The sequence below is a fragment of the Spermophilus citellus genome, assembly GCF_964194105.1.
Source record: "Spermophilus citellus genome assembly, chromosome: 10".
Classification (NCBI taxonomy): domain Eukaryota; kingdom Metazoa; phylum Chordata; class Mammalia; order Rodentia; family Sciuridae; genus Spermophilus; species Spermophilus citellus.
Window position 1 is genome coordinate 110,798,220 of NC_138197.1, and position 16,324 is coordinate 110,814,543.

A 16,324-nucleotide genomic window follows, 5' to 3' on the forward strand; every position below is an offset into this window, starting at 1 on the left:
CGGATACATGATTCTTGGTTGGAACCCATTTTCTGTCAGTGTTTGAAATATGTTATTCCAGGATCTTCTAGCTTTCAGAGTCTGTATTGAGAGATCAGCTGTTATCCTGATTGGTTTACCCCTAAATGTAATCTGCTTCCTTTCTCTTGTAGCTTTTAAAATTCTCTCCTTATTCTGTATGTTGGACATCTTCATTATAATGTGTCTAGGTGTGGATCTCTTATGATTTTGCACATTTGGCATCCTGTAGGCTTCTAGGATTTGGGATTCTGTTTCATTCTTCAAGTCTGGGAAGTTTTCTCATATTATTTCATTGAATAGATTGTTTATTCCTTTGGTTTGGAGCTCTGTGCCTTCCTGTATCCCAATGACTCTTAAGTTTGGTCTTTTAATGTTATCCCATATTTCTTGGATGTTCTGCTCATGGTTTCTTAGCAGACTTGCTGAGCTATGTTCTTTTCAAGTTGAAATACTTTGTCTTCATTGTCTGATGTTCTATCTTCTAAGTGATCTACTCTGCTGGTAGTATTCTCAATTGAGTTTTTAAGTTCATTTATTGCTTCCTGCATTTCTAGGATTTCTATTTGTTTGTTTTTTATTACCTCTATCTCCCTGTGAAATTTATCTTTTACTTCCTGGATTTGTTTATGTAGTTCCTTGTCAAAGTGATCTTTCATTGTCTGGTTTTGTTGTCTCATGTCTTCCTTGAGACTCCAGGACATCTGAAGCATGTATATCCTGAACTCCTTATTTGACATTCCATCTGTTGCAGCTATTACCTCTTCTAAAGTTGAGTTGACCTGCATTGCTTGTGGTCCTTTCTTTCCTTGTCTTTTCATACTGCTCGCGTTTCTTTCTGCTTGGTGAAACTGTTGTGTTTTTGAAATTTTCCCCCTATTTATTTATATTGCTCTTGTATAGTTGGGAGATCTCCCTTGCAGGGCGGGTATTGGCTGTGCTCCTCCTCTAATTAGGGTGATCTGTCTACCACGCTGGTCGGTCGCAGGTCTGCCCACCCTGCGGGCGTGGTTGGCGGCTCTGCTCTGCCCCCACTCCAATTGTTGTAACTACCACGCCCTCGGGTCGTTGGTCCTGATCCGGATGTGGGCGGCAGCTCTGCTCAGCCCCTACTCCAATTGGTGTGACGTGTGTACCACGCTGGCAGGCCTCTAGGCCTGTTCCGCCGGTGGGTCGCAGGTCTGCCTACCTTGCGGGCTCGGGCGGCAGTTCTGCTCAGCCCCCACTCCCAGTGGGGGTACCTGACTGCCTCTCCAACGGGTCGCTGGGCCTTTTCTGGACACGGGCGGCGGCTCTGCTCCACCCCCACTCCAACCAGTGTGACGTGACTGCCTCGGTGCTCCTTGTCCACCACGCTGGCAGGCTACCGGGCCTGTCCTGCCAGTGGGTCGCAGGTCTGCCTACCTTGCAGGCTCAGACGGTGGCTCTGCACAGCCCCTACTCCAAATGGGGTAACTTGGCTACCGTGCCGTCTGGTCGCTGGTCCTGTTCTATGCGTGGGCAGCTACTCTCTTCGGCCCCAGCTGCAGTTGGGGTGTCGTGATACCACGCCGGCGGGTCACTTGGCCTGCTCTGGGCGCAGGCGGCAGCTCCACTCTGCCCCCCTGGCCCCCACAGCACCCAGCAGGACCTGGACTGAGAAGCAGTCACCGCAGGTTCCCCAGCCCTGGGCCAAAGCAGCTTCAGGAGCCAGAACCCGGCCTCTCCGATCCCGGCCATGCTCCCCTAGGAGCAGGCTCCAAGGAGCGACCCCCGCGGGTTCCCCAGCCCCACGCCAAAGCTGCCCCAGGAGCCAGAGCCCGGCCGCTCCAAACTCTCCGAGCTTGGTGCACGCTCCACTGGGAGCAGGCTCAAAGACGCAGTCCCCGCGGGCTCCCCAGCCCCGGGCCAAAACTGTTCCGGGAGTCAGAGCCCAGCCGCCCCGAGCTCAGCGCACGCTCCACTTGGAGCTGGCCTCAACACGCAGTCTCCGCAGGTTCCCCAGCCCTGGGCCAAAGCAGCCCGGGGAACCAGAATCCGGCCGCTCAGAGCCTGGCGCACGCCTTGCCAGGAGCGAGCCCCTCCAGCCCCGAGCCTGAGCGATCTGTCTGCGAGACGCAGGCAAATACCAGCCTGAAATCACCTGTTCTGTAGCTGAATGAGCTGAGATCAGTAGAAAACAGGGATGATTATATCAGCTGTCCAAGATGGCGGCTGCTGTCCTCCTCCGTGGTCCGACCGGTGTCGAGAATCGAACTGGACCGCTTCTCTCCTCTGTCTCAAAGCCGGAACTCAGCACTAAGCACGGCCATTGCACCACTGGCAGGAGCCCCCAGAATCCGCATCACTGCACTCCCGCTCCGGCACCTCGCTGCTTACCAGCACGCGCCGCAGACTCTAGCTGCGGGGCGGTCCGCAGATCAGGCAATGTGACCCTCCATGCGGAGAAATCACCCGCGACCGAGCCCCCGCAGCCGAACCTCACGCGATGGAAATCCGTCCACTAGATTCTGGAGCACCTCAATTTCACTGGAAATTCCCAACAAGAAAGCCTTCAGCTGTTTCACCTCGTCTTTCTCCCGCACAGTGACGCGGCGCACTGGGGTGATGCACTCCCTTCGCTGCCATCTTCTCTATTCTCCACTTCTTGTCTTCTTTATGGCTGGAAATTCTAGTCTTGTAGGCCCATGTTAGATACAGGAGTAGGTCGAGAAGTCAGAACCCTTGAAGCCCAGCTCTGCCCAGGGCCAAATCTTCTAAAGATGAAGGAAATTCTAAGACTGAGAATTTGAAGCTTTCAGGGTTGAGCCCTTTGAACTCATATGCTCAGAAACACAGCCCAAAACCAAACCAGAAACCACCTCTCTAACATTTGCATACCCAGTGGACTTCCAACATCAGGACTGTTCTTGCCTGGATAACAGAAAGTTTTGTGCATACGGTAGCTTTGGTTCTTAAATTCTGGGCTCCTCCATTTTTATAATGTTCCACTTTCATAGCCCATTCCCTGAGCCAGGTGCCCTAGAGACATGGCCTCCTTCTTTTTTTGTTGTTTTTACCACAAGGCAGGCAGGTATGGCCAGTAGACACAGCTCTGCTTATCCCTCTATGAAAGTGATTCTTTGGCATTTCTTAGTGGCTGCTGTGTTTTGCCAGCTGTTAACTATTCATTTTATCAGACTAGTCTCTATCTCACTCATTCCCACGAGTTTCTCTTGTTCTGAGAAACTCTACCACTTACCTACACCTCTTGCTCAATTTTCACATTTTTAAAAGGTTGAAAAAGAAAGAGAAAGATGATTTCATGATGTCTGAAAAATCACGATATTCACATTTTAGTGTCTGTAAATAAAATTTTATTGGAACACAGCCATGCTTATTTGTGAACGTTGTCTCCAGCCACTTTCACACTATACTGCAGATTTGAGTAGTTGCAGTAGAGCTTTTGTGGCCCACAAACCCGGAGATACTTACTATCTGGTCATTTATAGAAATCTCTTCACCTCTGGTATAGTATGAGAAGGACTAGGGGGGAAAATGGCTTTTCCAAGAAAGCTTTTGAGTTTTTCTGATGACAAGAATCAGCTTTGTTTGCTTTTCTTTTTCCTTTTTTTTTTTTTTTTTTTTTTTTTGGTGCCTAACAAAGTTCTGGATTAAAGCTACTGCTTAGTTTTAAAATTGTTTGGAGAATCAAAAGAGGGTAAACTTTCCCTGTTGAAAGTATGCCTTTATCTTTGCCACTTCTTTTGAATTAAATTTGCCAGAAGAGATTTGTCATAGCAGGCCCATTGAACCTTTTCTTTTATTTCTAAAATTGTACATAAGAGATAAACAATTAGGTAAATTAACAGATAAAACTCCTTTGTATTCTGCACATTCACACGAGGATTTCATTTCAGCTTATCCTGTGTACTTACTCATGGTTTAATCTCAAGATTTTTAAGTATTGGGGTTATGAGATAATGTAGCATTTAAGTACTAACCACAAGAAGAGTTAAGCAAGGTTTACAATCATGAAGCATTTACCTTTTGTTCCCGTCCATTAGGTGTTTTGTGTATTTTTTTTCTAACTTTCCATCATGTCTTTGAAGGAAATCATTTGTCATTGAGACTCAAACCTCCTGACAAGTAATGCCAAGCAAGGGTAAGAATTCCTTCCTATTCCCTGAGATAGCCATTGTACTGTTTCTATTATTCAGAAGTATAGCTATATTGGGTTTCTCAATCCTCTAAGGAATTTGTTAACATTTTGAGTGCTCACAGAGTGATTTGGGCTCTAAAAGACACCAAAGATTACATACATCAGAAATAGCAGTGAGAGCCCTTGTCCTTCAAGGAGTGTAGTTGGTATGGAGAGAGGGCTGACATGCTTATGAACCTCTTCTTTTTTGCAGTGCTGGAGATTGAACCCAGTGCCTCAAACGCTCCTGAGTGTGAATTTCTGGAAATTCAACAACAGCCTGCAAATAAATACCAGTGAATGAATGGAGTTCCAACAGAGCTTACACTCATGCATGTGAGCGCATGCATGCATGCACACACACACTACAAAGTTGTAGTTAGTTTTCAGACTAGCTGATGTGGCTGCTCCACAGTTATCAGAAGCCAAGGCTCCTTCTGTTTTTATGCTTTGCCATCTTTAACACATGACTTTCATTCTCAAGGTCGTCTCATGGTCCTAAATGGTTGCTGGAGCCTTTACCCCCTTGTCCCTTATGGGATAAGTGCTAACAGAGTAGAAGGGAGATTCAGAGAGAAGACAGAATGGGAGAATAAGTGGAAAAAAAATTGGTCATGCTGCTCCCTAGGAACAGAGTTTTGTTCAAATCCTGGTTCTTCGACCTTTTGGAGAGCATAGAGTCCCTAGGAGACTACAATTTTTGAAGATTCCAACTTCCTGGGATGATGATCCAGTTAATGAAGTGTAGCACTTTCTATTCTTGGAAAAGAAGGAAGATACCTAGATCTGGATCTATCTTTAGAGTAAGAGAGAGGAGTCATCAATTTTTTTCCTCTGGACATGACTACTCTGTAACATCTCTTAAGTGTGCATTAACTTGATCTCTTCGTTTGGCTATAATTCCCTTTTCCACTCATTTTCCAATCTCTACCACCTTCTCCCAGAAACCTTTCTATATTCTACCCAATGGGAATATTTTTTTTCCTTCTTTGGAGCCTCATAGCCTTTTCTCCATCTTTTGTTATAGTCACATGTAAACTTAAGAACTCTTCCTAACCCTCTCTCACCATCAAGTGCCAACTCATCCAGTTAATTCAGGGACCACATCTTACTAACATCTTCCATAGCTATCACAGAACCTTTTACAGAGCAGGTTCTTGATTGAGTGAGTTCTGTGAAGGAAGGCCAGCAAAAAGACTCAGATGAAGAACTGTTGAGTTTGGACAAAAGGAGGCAGTTACAGGTAAGAATGAGTTGATGAATTATTTTGTTATCTAGGCATTGGATTTGGGCTTGCTGAAGTAGGGTAAAGAGGCTTCAGTGTAAGGAATTGGCCTAGGGAGGAAACCATCACTTCCAGAGAGCTGGCTTTATTAACTGCCCTGCATCCACCAGCTTTCCCCAGATCTTAGGTGACAGAGACTTCCCTTCTGTTTCTCACCTTAGCTGAGAAACTTGAGTTGGCTTCAGGTTGGTGCTGCTGCTGGACCTGATAATGACAGGGTTTGGGAGGAACTGGGAGACCCATATCTGCGGTCTGGCTCTGCATAGTATAATGCTCACCCTGCTGTTACCCCTGTAAGAGTAAACAATTCAACCTGTACTTGAACTCTTGTTATTGTCTTCTTGGCCCCAGGCTTCTTAGAGCACTATTCACACAGTCCTACCACCTACCACCTCTAATCTTTCCACTACTCCTTCCCTACCTTCCCCAACAACTCTTTTCAGGCAAGAATGCCTTATGGATACTGGTGCTCCTATGAATGGGGGTGGAGCTGCCTGCCTTTATCAGTGTTGATAGTGCTTTGCAGGACTATTGAGAGCAGTGGCCCTGGACAAAAATCAATTTTACTAGGGATTGAACCAAGGGGTACTCTGCTATTGAGGTATATCCCCAGCCATTTTAATTTTTTACAATTTTGAGATAGTTGGCCAGGCTATTTTCAAACTTGTGATCCTTTTGCCTCAGCTTCCTGAGGAGCTGGGATTCCGGTGTGTGCCACTGTGCCCTGCTCAAAAATCACCTTTTAAAAATTCCATTCTGATTCATTACACAGATGGCTTAAATCATTTATGTAGTTTTGTTCCATCCACTTAGGAAACAAAAACATAGACATATTATTGTTTTTTGAACAGCATTTCACACTTTATATAGACTTTCAGAGCCAGCAAGCGCAGATTTTGGCTCCCAGATGGTGATTGCACGCCTACTGTATTTTCATGTGTGGGAGAAAGCAGACCCCATTAGACTCTGGTTACCTTCAGAAAGGAGAAAAAGGCAGGTCTCTTTGCCCACTAAAGAAACAAGTGCCAATTAGGTTTGCTTTCTAAAAAATGTTTCTTTTAATTTAAAGACATTTTGAATAAAAATTGTGGTATAATCAAAGAACTAGAAATCAGTTGCGCTAGGCTCAAATTTTGATTGTTTTCTACTGGGTCCAAGTCCTGGGGCAAGTTTTTTGTTTTCAAATAACTTTTTACTTTGAAATAATGTAAGGTAAGAAGTTGCAAAAATAGTACAGAGAGTTCCCAGGTATCCTTCATTCAGTTTCCCTTGGGGATAACATTATGTTGTCAAAACCAGGAAATTAATATTCATACAATACTAGCCCCTCAAGAGCAGACTTTATTGGGATCATTTTTACATGTATTCTGTGTGTATGTGTGTGTAAAATTCTGCGAAATTATATTATATGTTTAAATTCACCTGTACTTTTGATTTTTTTAAAGTCATGTTTGTTGAGATATAATTTATATATGGTATAATTTACCCCATTTAGTTTTATAGTTGTATGAATTTTGATAACACAAATATAAAAAATGACAACATATATATGGATTTATAATACTACTGTCAAGAAACAGAATATTATCTTGACAAGATAACAATGTTATCTTGTTCTCCATTACTTCTTTTTTTTAAAAAAAAAAACAAATAGGGAAATTAATTTTGAAATATTTTTATTTAACCCAATGGATTACCAACATAAGTTGCAAAGAAAACAATTGTTAGTAAGATATTTTATGTTCATTTTCTTTCTCCTAGTAATTCTTTGGAATCTAATGTCTATTTAACACATAGCACACCTCAATTCAGACTAGACACATTTCAAATACTCAGTGGCCTCATGTAACCAGTGGCTGCCAGATTGGCTCGTTTCTCCATCTTTCACCTTTTGGTGAGACATAAGCTGTAGGCTGCATGGTAAGTCCCCTTGTTATGTGGTTTCTTGTTGAGTTCCATCAGAAAGGGACACCAAAGAGATGATCTTAGAATATACAAGAGTAGAGACAGGTGTTTTATTCCTCCTTGTAAGACTCTACTAGACTATGAGTTGGTTTCTACATGCTTTTGGTGGGAATAACTTCAGTTAGGCCACCTTCTCCTACAAGTTTTTCATAATGGCTCTCTCTTATTTCACTTCCTACCTCTCCAAGTTTACAGAAGGAAAGGTGCTTCACAAAATTTGTTAGTTACCCTCAACCTTGCCTTTACCTTTATAAAACCTTATTAAACAATTTTTATTCTGATTGATCTTTTTATCCTTGAAACTTGAATAATGGATTTTAAATTATAAGAGAGTATGTACCTTATCTCATATCACAGGCAACATATATACACATACCAAATTAATTATATATTAAAATATAAAATGCTAATAAAACTTTTAAAGAACATATTTGTATAACTTTGTGAAGATAAATGGAAAACCAAAAATATGAAATAAACAAAAACCTGAAAAATTAGATGGTATTGTAGTTAAAATTTTTATGTGAAAAATTTATCAAAAAGAGTTGAAAGATGGGCTGGGGATGTGGCTCAAGCGGTAGCGCGCTCACCTGGCATGCGTGCGGCCCAGGTTCGATCCTCAGCACCATATACAAGCAAAGATGTTGTGTCCGCCAAAAACTAAAAAATAAATATTAAAAAATTCTCTCTCTCTTTCTCTCTCTCTCTTAAAAAAAAGAGTTGAAAGAGACATGAATTGTATTACAGTTCATTTTTGTTTATTTTGATATTTAGCTTGACTTGGTTTCTCCTTTGGTTGGCTTTTCCTTTATTGTAGTTCTTCTCTTTACAGATTTTCATTGTTGTTTTTTATTTCCTCCTCATGGAATATTTTGCCAAGAATGTTCTGTAGTGCAGGCTTTCTTGCTGTAAATTTTTTTAGCTTTTGTTTATCATGGAGTTTATTTCATTGTCAAATTTGAAGCTTAATTTTGCTGGATATAGGATTCTTGGTTGGCATCCATTATCTTTTAGAGCTTGGTATATGTTGTTCCAGGATCTTCTAGCTTTGAGAGTCTGGGTTGAAAAATCTGCTGAGATTCGAATTCATCTTCCTTTCCTTATAGGTAATCTGATTTTTTTCTCTTGCGGCCTTTAAGATTCTATCCTTATTCTTAGGCATTTTCATTATAATGTATCTTGATGTAGATCTGTTGTAATTTTGTACATTTGGTGTCCTATAGGCCTCTTGTATTTGATTTTCCAGTTCATTCTTCATGCTTGGGAAGTTTTCTGCTATTATTTCTTTTCTGCTATTATTCCTTTGGTTTGAATCACTGAACCTTCCTCTATCCCAATAAATATTAAATTTGGTCTTTTGATGGTATCCCATAGTTCTTGAATATTCTGTTCATGGTTTCTTACCATCTTCACTGTGAGGTCAACTTTATTTTCAAGATTATATATTTTGTCTTTATTGTCTGAGGTCTTAACTTCCAAGTGATCTAGTCTGTTGGTGATGCTATCTATTGAGTTTTTTAATTGGCTTATTGTTTCTTTCATTTCAAGGATTTCTGTTTTTTTTCCCCAGTATCTCTATCTCTTTCTTGAAGTAATCTCTTACAACTTGTATTTGTTCTCTTATCTCTTTGTTGGAGTGATTGATTTTTGCTGTATATGCTCACTTAGGTCATTCTTTAATTCCCAAATCATTTTAGTTATGTATATTCTGAACTCCTTCTCTGACATTTCACCTCCTTTGCTATCTATGGATTCTATTGTTGTAATATCTTGGTTTGTTTGGGGCACTTTCCTCCTTGTTTTTTCATGATGTCTAAGAGGAAGCTCTCTTGCAGTGTAGATTTGAGGTATGACAGCATCTGCCCTCTTGTCTTATAGTGTCCTTATAGGTTACCAATACCTCACTTTTAAGGGAGAGATCAATATTACAGCACTCAAGGTACCCAACGTGCAGCCATAGATCAGTTAACTTCTATTTTTACATTTACAGTTTTGTCGCTATTTTCAGAAATGATGATTTTGGTTATCTTCTACCTTGTAGTCAATAGGTTTGTGTAATGATTTACAGTTTCTAATGGTAGAAGGGGAGCTTGGGGGGTTGGCTGAGATGTTTATGAGGTAGGATGTGAGAATAAGGAGTTATTAGATTATATGACAAGTGAGAAGGGTAATCATAAGAAGTTGGCTGTTAGTAGGAGAAACAGGAGAGAAGCAACCCCATGCAAGACTCCCTGTTACCTCAGCAACAGGATAACTGTTAGCACCTCTAGCAGAGATACCTTTGGTGCAGCCAGACCCACAGGGACCTTGATGATATCCTACCAGGTCCTTATTGTTGTCCTTAATATAAGTGGAAATATCCCAGTTTTGTGATGGTGGCAACCTCAAGTCTATATGTACCCTGATGTTGGGCTGTGGTACTATGCTTTGGTGAATAAGGAACCCCAGCGTGGGGTGGCTCCTCCAGATCTCCTGCCCCGGTGTGGCCTGCTTTTGATTTTTAAATGCCCATTTATCTTGAAATTTTGGGTAGTCTTTGTGTGAATAAGTAGTAATAGCAAAATTGGAGATTATTTAACATGGAAATCTCCATTTAATACTCTTAACTCAAAGACTTTTGGATTAGGAAATAGAAAGTCAGGTTCTAATTCAAGGTCCCCAATTAGCCAGTTATTCATCTTTGGTTAAGTTATTTTTATGTTAGTATATCACATCCTCGTTTTTGAAACAAAGGAGCAACACCAAGCAGAAATCTGAATTTCTTTTTTTTCTTCCCTAAACCTCCTCATGTATACTGCATTTCAAATGGCACCACTGTTGACTCAATTGTTCTAGCTCCAAACCTAGGAATTTATCCTTGTTTCCTTTGCTGCACCTGTCCTCACTCCCAATGTTCATTCTGTTAGCAAGCCTTCTAGATCATTCCCCACATCTGCCTGTCCCCATTCTTGCTTGGACTAATACAGTAGCCTCCACATGTTCTCCCCTCCTATCCATTTCCCACACAGCAACTCAAACCATCTTTTTAAAGTTAAAAAAAAAATTAGCCAGGCACAGTGGCACATGCCTGTAATCCTAATGATCAGGAGGGTGATGCAGGAGGATTGTGAATCAAAGCCAGCCTCAGCAACTCAGCAAGGCCCTGAGCAACTCAGCCAAATCCTGTCTCTAGATAAAATATAAAAAGGGCTGGAGATGTGGCTCAGTGGTTAAGCCTCCCTGGGTTCAATCCCAGTATCCACCCCCTCAAAAAAAAAAATCAAATCATGTTATTTCTCTTCTTAAAACCCCTCTCTGATGGCTTCACATTGCACTGAGGATAAAACTGGAGCTCCTCATTGGAGCCCTTGAGGTTGTGATCTGAAGGTTCCTGCTGTTCTCTAGTCTCAATGTCATTTTCACTCACACTCACTATACTCCAGCCATATGGGCTCCTGTGTCCATTCAGTCACGTAGGCAGGTGTGCCTGCTTGTGTCACTGATCTAGCTGCTCCTCTCTCTGCTACACTCTGCTGCTCATTTTGCTTTGCTAAGTATCCCCCATAGTCATTTCATTGTCAGGCTTCTTCAGTGAGGCTTCCTGGATGGATCCAGGCCCAAGTCACTTTCCATCACATCATCCTGTTTTTCTTCCACAGCATGTAGCACTGTCTGCTGTTATTCTCTGTGCTAGATTGCACTTGGTTGTTCCTTGACCAGCAGGTTAACTTTCCCTAGGTTGCAAGTTCTTGCAAAGTAGGGCTGCCTCAGCTGCCTGGTTTGCCCTGCATGCCTGGAGCCCAGGAGGGTACCTGATACAAAGAAGGCATCAATAATCCCTTGTTGAGCAGTTGCATTAATAATCCCTTGTTGACCAGATAATCATAAAGATTCTTGAAATCAAAAAATAATAATGGATTAAGTGAAATAATTTGATGTTTCAAATTATTAAATTTTTTCCATATTTGGGATTCTGAAGGGAACTATAATTAAATGCATTATAGGTTTCCTTTTATTTTTGTATCAATAAAGTTTTTTTCTTTAATTGTTGTTGTTTCTTTCTTTCTTTGTTTTTTCTTGAGGCAGAACCATTTTGAGATGGAGAAGGTAAGTTCTCTGTCCCCTGGTGCCTCCTGTCTGCCTGAACATATTAGACCATATTTGTAACTTGAAGAGATAAATTTGAAATACATTCATTTCCTCTATTAGCTGTGCTTTTGTATTAGATGAGTAGGGTGTGACTTTCTTGGTCATATAGAAGATACAAGAAACTTAGTATCATGCGATTTGACATTTAGCCAAACTTATTTTCATTTTAAACCTAAATGTCTTCCTTTTCTTTTGAGTTTAACACATAAATAATTGTTCCCAGAGCTGAAAGTAACAGAGCTACTAAGATTCTTACTTAAAAAGAACAAGATTTATGCCCTCTGTTTCATTTCTTAAATTCCTGTTTAGCTTCCATTTTGTTGATTGTCAGAGCCACGTAACTAAAATGCCACTAAATTTATTTTGATGGCAATACCAGCCACTTTTTTTGCCTGGAGTGGGGGAAATGGAATACAGTGTAGGAATACGAATACATGTTTTTAGATACTGGTCCTTCTGAGTTGATGACTTACTGCTACTAATGGAATGGTTTCTATGTGAAGGAGATGGCTAATCTTTTATTAAATATTCTCATTAGAGGGTAATAATTTTTCTGTAATTAAATTTTCTGTAGTGTTTTCAAAACTACACATACCCAGATAGCCTCTAGTGATACAAGTGTTGACATTTTATTTTATGGTTTTATTATTGTTATTGCTAATGAATGAATTTTCAAACAAATATGTACTTAGGAAATTGGAAGACATTTTCCCTTAAAAGCATTTTGCCATTTTTACATTATTATTCCCTTAGCTTTTAGGGTGTTTTCTTGAGTTGTCACTTCCTTTTATTGGTTCTTAAAAATATTATACCAATGATGTGTGTGAATTCATATTGTGAAAAATGTGAATGATAGACTAAGTAGATATACTTCAGTATAGCAGTTTCTATGAAAAATTGATGCCTTAAATCATTTGCTACCAAAATTTGTTTCTTTTGTGTTGCCTTCATTCCCCTCCTTGGGTCCCTTAATGGTTCTTTTTTTTTGAGCACCAAATATGGTTCAAAGAAGGTAGTATGGGAAAAGAAAGAGGGGGAATATAATCGAGTGTACTGCTTTCCCAGAAGCCTCTCATTCATAGAGCCTGAAAAGACTGTTCTTGGCAATAGTGATATTCATATACCAGTAGCTCCTGTCCATTTTTGGAGCTTTTGTTTTCACAGTACAACTTCTTTGTACAAACAAAAACATGTTCTAAAGGAGAAGATTTTTGCAATTGAGGGTTTTCCATTCTGGTAATATCGACTGAGAATAATTTCAGAAATTTCTACCATTGCATACAGACATTATTTAGTGGTTGGATCTTGTCATCTGTGTGACAGAATTGCATATTACATTATATCTTAAGTCCCATCCTTGTTTTTAAGGTAGTGTGATAAATTATTTTCTTGCCTGCAGGGGTGATTGGATAAAAAATTACATTTAATATGCCAGTAGCTTAATTTTGTGACCTGATTAATCCAAACGGATACTATGGCTTTGTCTTGGATGAATTTCATGCGACCTACAAGTATGTTAGTATGACTGATTCAGGGAATTCATTGAGTCATCTAAAATGAACCAAATCCCTGGGGAGAGTAATCACTGTACATTGAACATACCTTGGATTGTTACTTTTACAAGTGATTGGGCGGGAGGCACTCTACTGAGTTATCAGCTAGGAGTGATGCTGCATGATGATTCTCATTTTTTGTTTCATAATGTGCAGTGTTACAAACAATTTCCAAAATTGATATATTAAAACTACCACTTAATTTTGTTCATTATTTCAAGGGTTAGGATTTCAGAAAGGACTCTGCTGAACATTTTGTCTCAAATCTGCCTGGTGTCAGCTGAGGCTTCCTGGAGGATCCACTTCTAAGATGACTTCTTCACTCCAATGGCTGGTGCCTAGCTGAGATGTCCAGTTGATGCTGGCTCTTGGAGGGGTGCTAGCCAAGTTCTTGATCTGAGCACTAACTTGTGGTCTCTCCATGTGGCTTAGGTTTCTCATAGCACGGAAGTTTTTCAAAGGTGTGGGCAGAAGTTTTAAGGTTCAAGGCTTCTTGTGATACAGCCTCATATGTCAGAACACTGGTTTTTTGCATATTTTTGGTCAAGTAAGCTTCTAAGATCAACCCAGACTCAAGGTGGTGGAGGGAGGGATGGAATTATCCTCCAACTTTCACTGGGAAAAATAAAGAATTTGATGTCACCATTAATTGCTGATGATGAAATCAAATCAGAATAGCATTTATTTAATAGGAATTGATATTCCTACTGAGGTTCATGTAGTTTAAAATATAAATACTAAAAGGTATTTAATATAAGTGGACCCCTTTCCAAGTGGTATAGCCTTCACTTAAACAAAAAGGCTGATGTAATTTATCCTAGTCATTTGATGATGGAAACCCTAAACACTTTTAGGCATGACTGTAATCTCAAAATATCTAGAAAGTTATCAGTCTCTGAGTCACTGTGTAAATTAATTTGTAGAGAGTTCAAAGGAATCATAGATCTTACAGCTGGAAAGGACTTTTAAGGGATTACATCATTATTGTCACCTTCCAAAAAGATTTATTAAATATCTATTATCTATGTCCTGGGTACACAGAGGAGAATATTACAAATTTTTGCCCTTGAGGCAGAGTTGAGGAAAATATAACTGTTGTATGAGAGATTAATAGAAAACTATGGAATATAGACTAACCAGTGAATAAAAGCACAAGTAGGAGAAATGATCAGTAGAAGTTGGGTTGGGGTTGGAAAAGGCTATAAGGAGATATCACACTGAAAAACATGAAATTCAAAGTGTTGGCTTCTGAAATCTGGATCTCTGTCTCCCCTCTAATCTCTACTACCTATCTTAGTCTGTTTTGTATTATAATAAAATACCTGAGGTTGGGTACTTTCTAAAGCAAAAAAGTTTATTTACCTCATAGTTATGAAGATTTGGGAGCATGGGATTGGCATCTGATCAGCTCCAGTGAGGGTCTCATGGCAAGGGTGCAAGAGATAGTGGCAAGAGTAATTAAGGGGAGGTGCCAATTTCCCTTGTAACAACCCGCTGTTGTAGGAACTAATTCAGTCCTACACGACTTGGATTAATCTATCTGAGGATGGTGCCCCCATGACTTGATTGCCTTCCATTAAGCTCTGACTCTTAGGCCCTGACTCTCTGGGGACCAAGCTTCAAGGACATTAAACCCTTGGGAGACAAACCATGCCCAAACCACAGCACAAACTTTCTCTTTCTCACACACTGGCCTTCCTCCTTAAATGTGCAGGCATTTCAGAATCTTTATACTCGCTTATTTCTCTGCCTGGGAAACTCTTTCCCCAGATATTTCCATGGTTCATTTTCACATTTCCTTCAGATCTCTAGTCACCTGTGCCCTTCTCCAGCCTTCTCTGACTTCTCTGAGTATGTCTTATCTTTCATCACTGGATATCTCCATGGAGGTCATTGTTGCCTTGTTCATTATTGTGTACACATAAAATAGTGCTGATAGCGGGTGCCCAATATAATATGGCCCAATGTATGGATGAGTAGATAATGTGGAACTTTAAAACAGTATCTGTTTGGACTGCTATAACAAAATACTGGGAACTTGGTAGCTTACAAACACCAAAAATTATCACAATTCTAGAGGCTAGGAAGTCCAAGAGACTTGAGCAGATTTGATGTCTGTTGAGGTCCCATGTCCTGGTCCATAGATGGCTTCTTCTGTGTCTTCATATAACATAAGGGTCAAGGCAGCACTCTGAGGCTTCTCTGATACTAATTCATTCATGAGGGTATAGCCCTGATGACCTAACCACCTTCCAAAGTCACCTCCACTTAATACCATCACATTGGTATTTAGATTTCAACACATTAAGATGGGGGAGATGAGAACATTCAGACTATAGCACAGGACTAGGACTTAGTGGAGTGGAGAACAAGTGATACTGCCAGCTGCTGTAAGGTAGCTATGCACAGCTCTGTGTGGTAGGCCCTGTAGTGGGGCTTGCACAGGGAGTGATTCATTTTAAGTAGAATAGCAAGATCATGCCTAGTAGCATTTATTAGAGAACTTGTCAGCCCTGAGACATATTCTGCAGCATACCTTTTCTTTGATTTTTATCCTGTTCATAGTTTCAACTGGATTATCCTACCTTTTGTCTTAACCTGTTGAAATTGTACATGAATGTCCCAAAACTCAGTGACTTAAAACAAGGTTTTTTTTTTTTTTTTAATTTCTCACAATTTTGTGTGTTGGCTGGGCTCTGCTGACTGGCTCTTCAGTTCCATGTGGTGCAGCTAATGTCACTAATACAGCAAATGCTATGAGTTTCAGTACTCACCTGGGACTAGGATGTCAAAGAGTTTTGTTCCTATGGACTGTTTAGTCATTCCACAATATTAGTAGGATGTTCACAGATAATCTGCCCCAGGATGCTTAGATATTCATTAGTGTTATCTTTTCCATGAGAAGCAGGGACTATTAGTAAAGCCCTTGGCCTTGGGGTATTATTTGAACCATATGCTTTTGAATTGTAAATTGTTGATTGAGAAAACTGCTTTGAACTTTTTGAGTGTCATTGAGCAGCAGCTGAAAAATGATCATGGATTATTTGACCCTAGTTTTCTGTTTTACTTGCGATTTATGTGGTGTTATACTGATTCCTCTGAGTTGAGCAGAGATTGGAATCAGAATTCAAAGGGATCTAAAGGGAGGTTCTGGAGTCTTCCTGGAATCTCACTGTAACCTCAAACAAATGATTCTATTAGCACAGCAAATAACAG

General features: G+C 40.4%; 1 protein-coding gene across 8 annotated transcripts in view; it reads left to right on the top strand.

Moving 5' to 3' along the window:
• CRADD (CARD and death domain containing adaptor protein) overlaps positions 1-16,324 on the top strand; it is a 263,193-nt gene that overhangs the window by 59,291 nt on the left and 187,578 nt on the right. The window contains exon 3 of one of the 8 annotated variants that reach the window (XM_081309182.1): positions 4,392-4,517. The exons of 5 other annotated variants lie outside the window; for them this stretch is intronic. In XM_081309182.1, coding sequence (XP_081165308.1) covers positions 4,392-4,477 — 86 coding nt within the window. In that variant the 3' untranslated portion in view covers positions 4,478-4,517. Of the gene's footprint in view, positions 1-4,391; positions 4,518-16,324 lie in introns of those variants that run through there. 2 more of the 8 variants (XM_081309186.1, XM_081309187.1) reach the window with 2 other exon arrangements.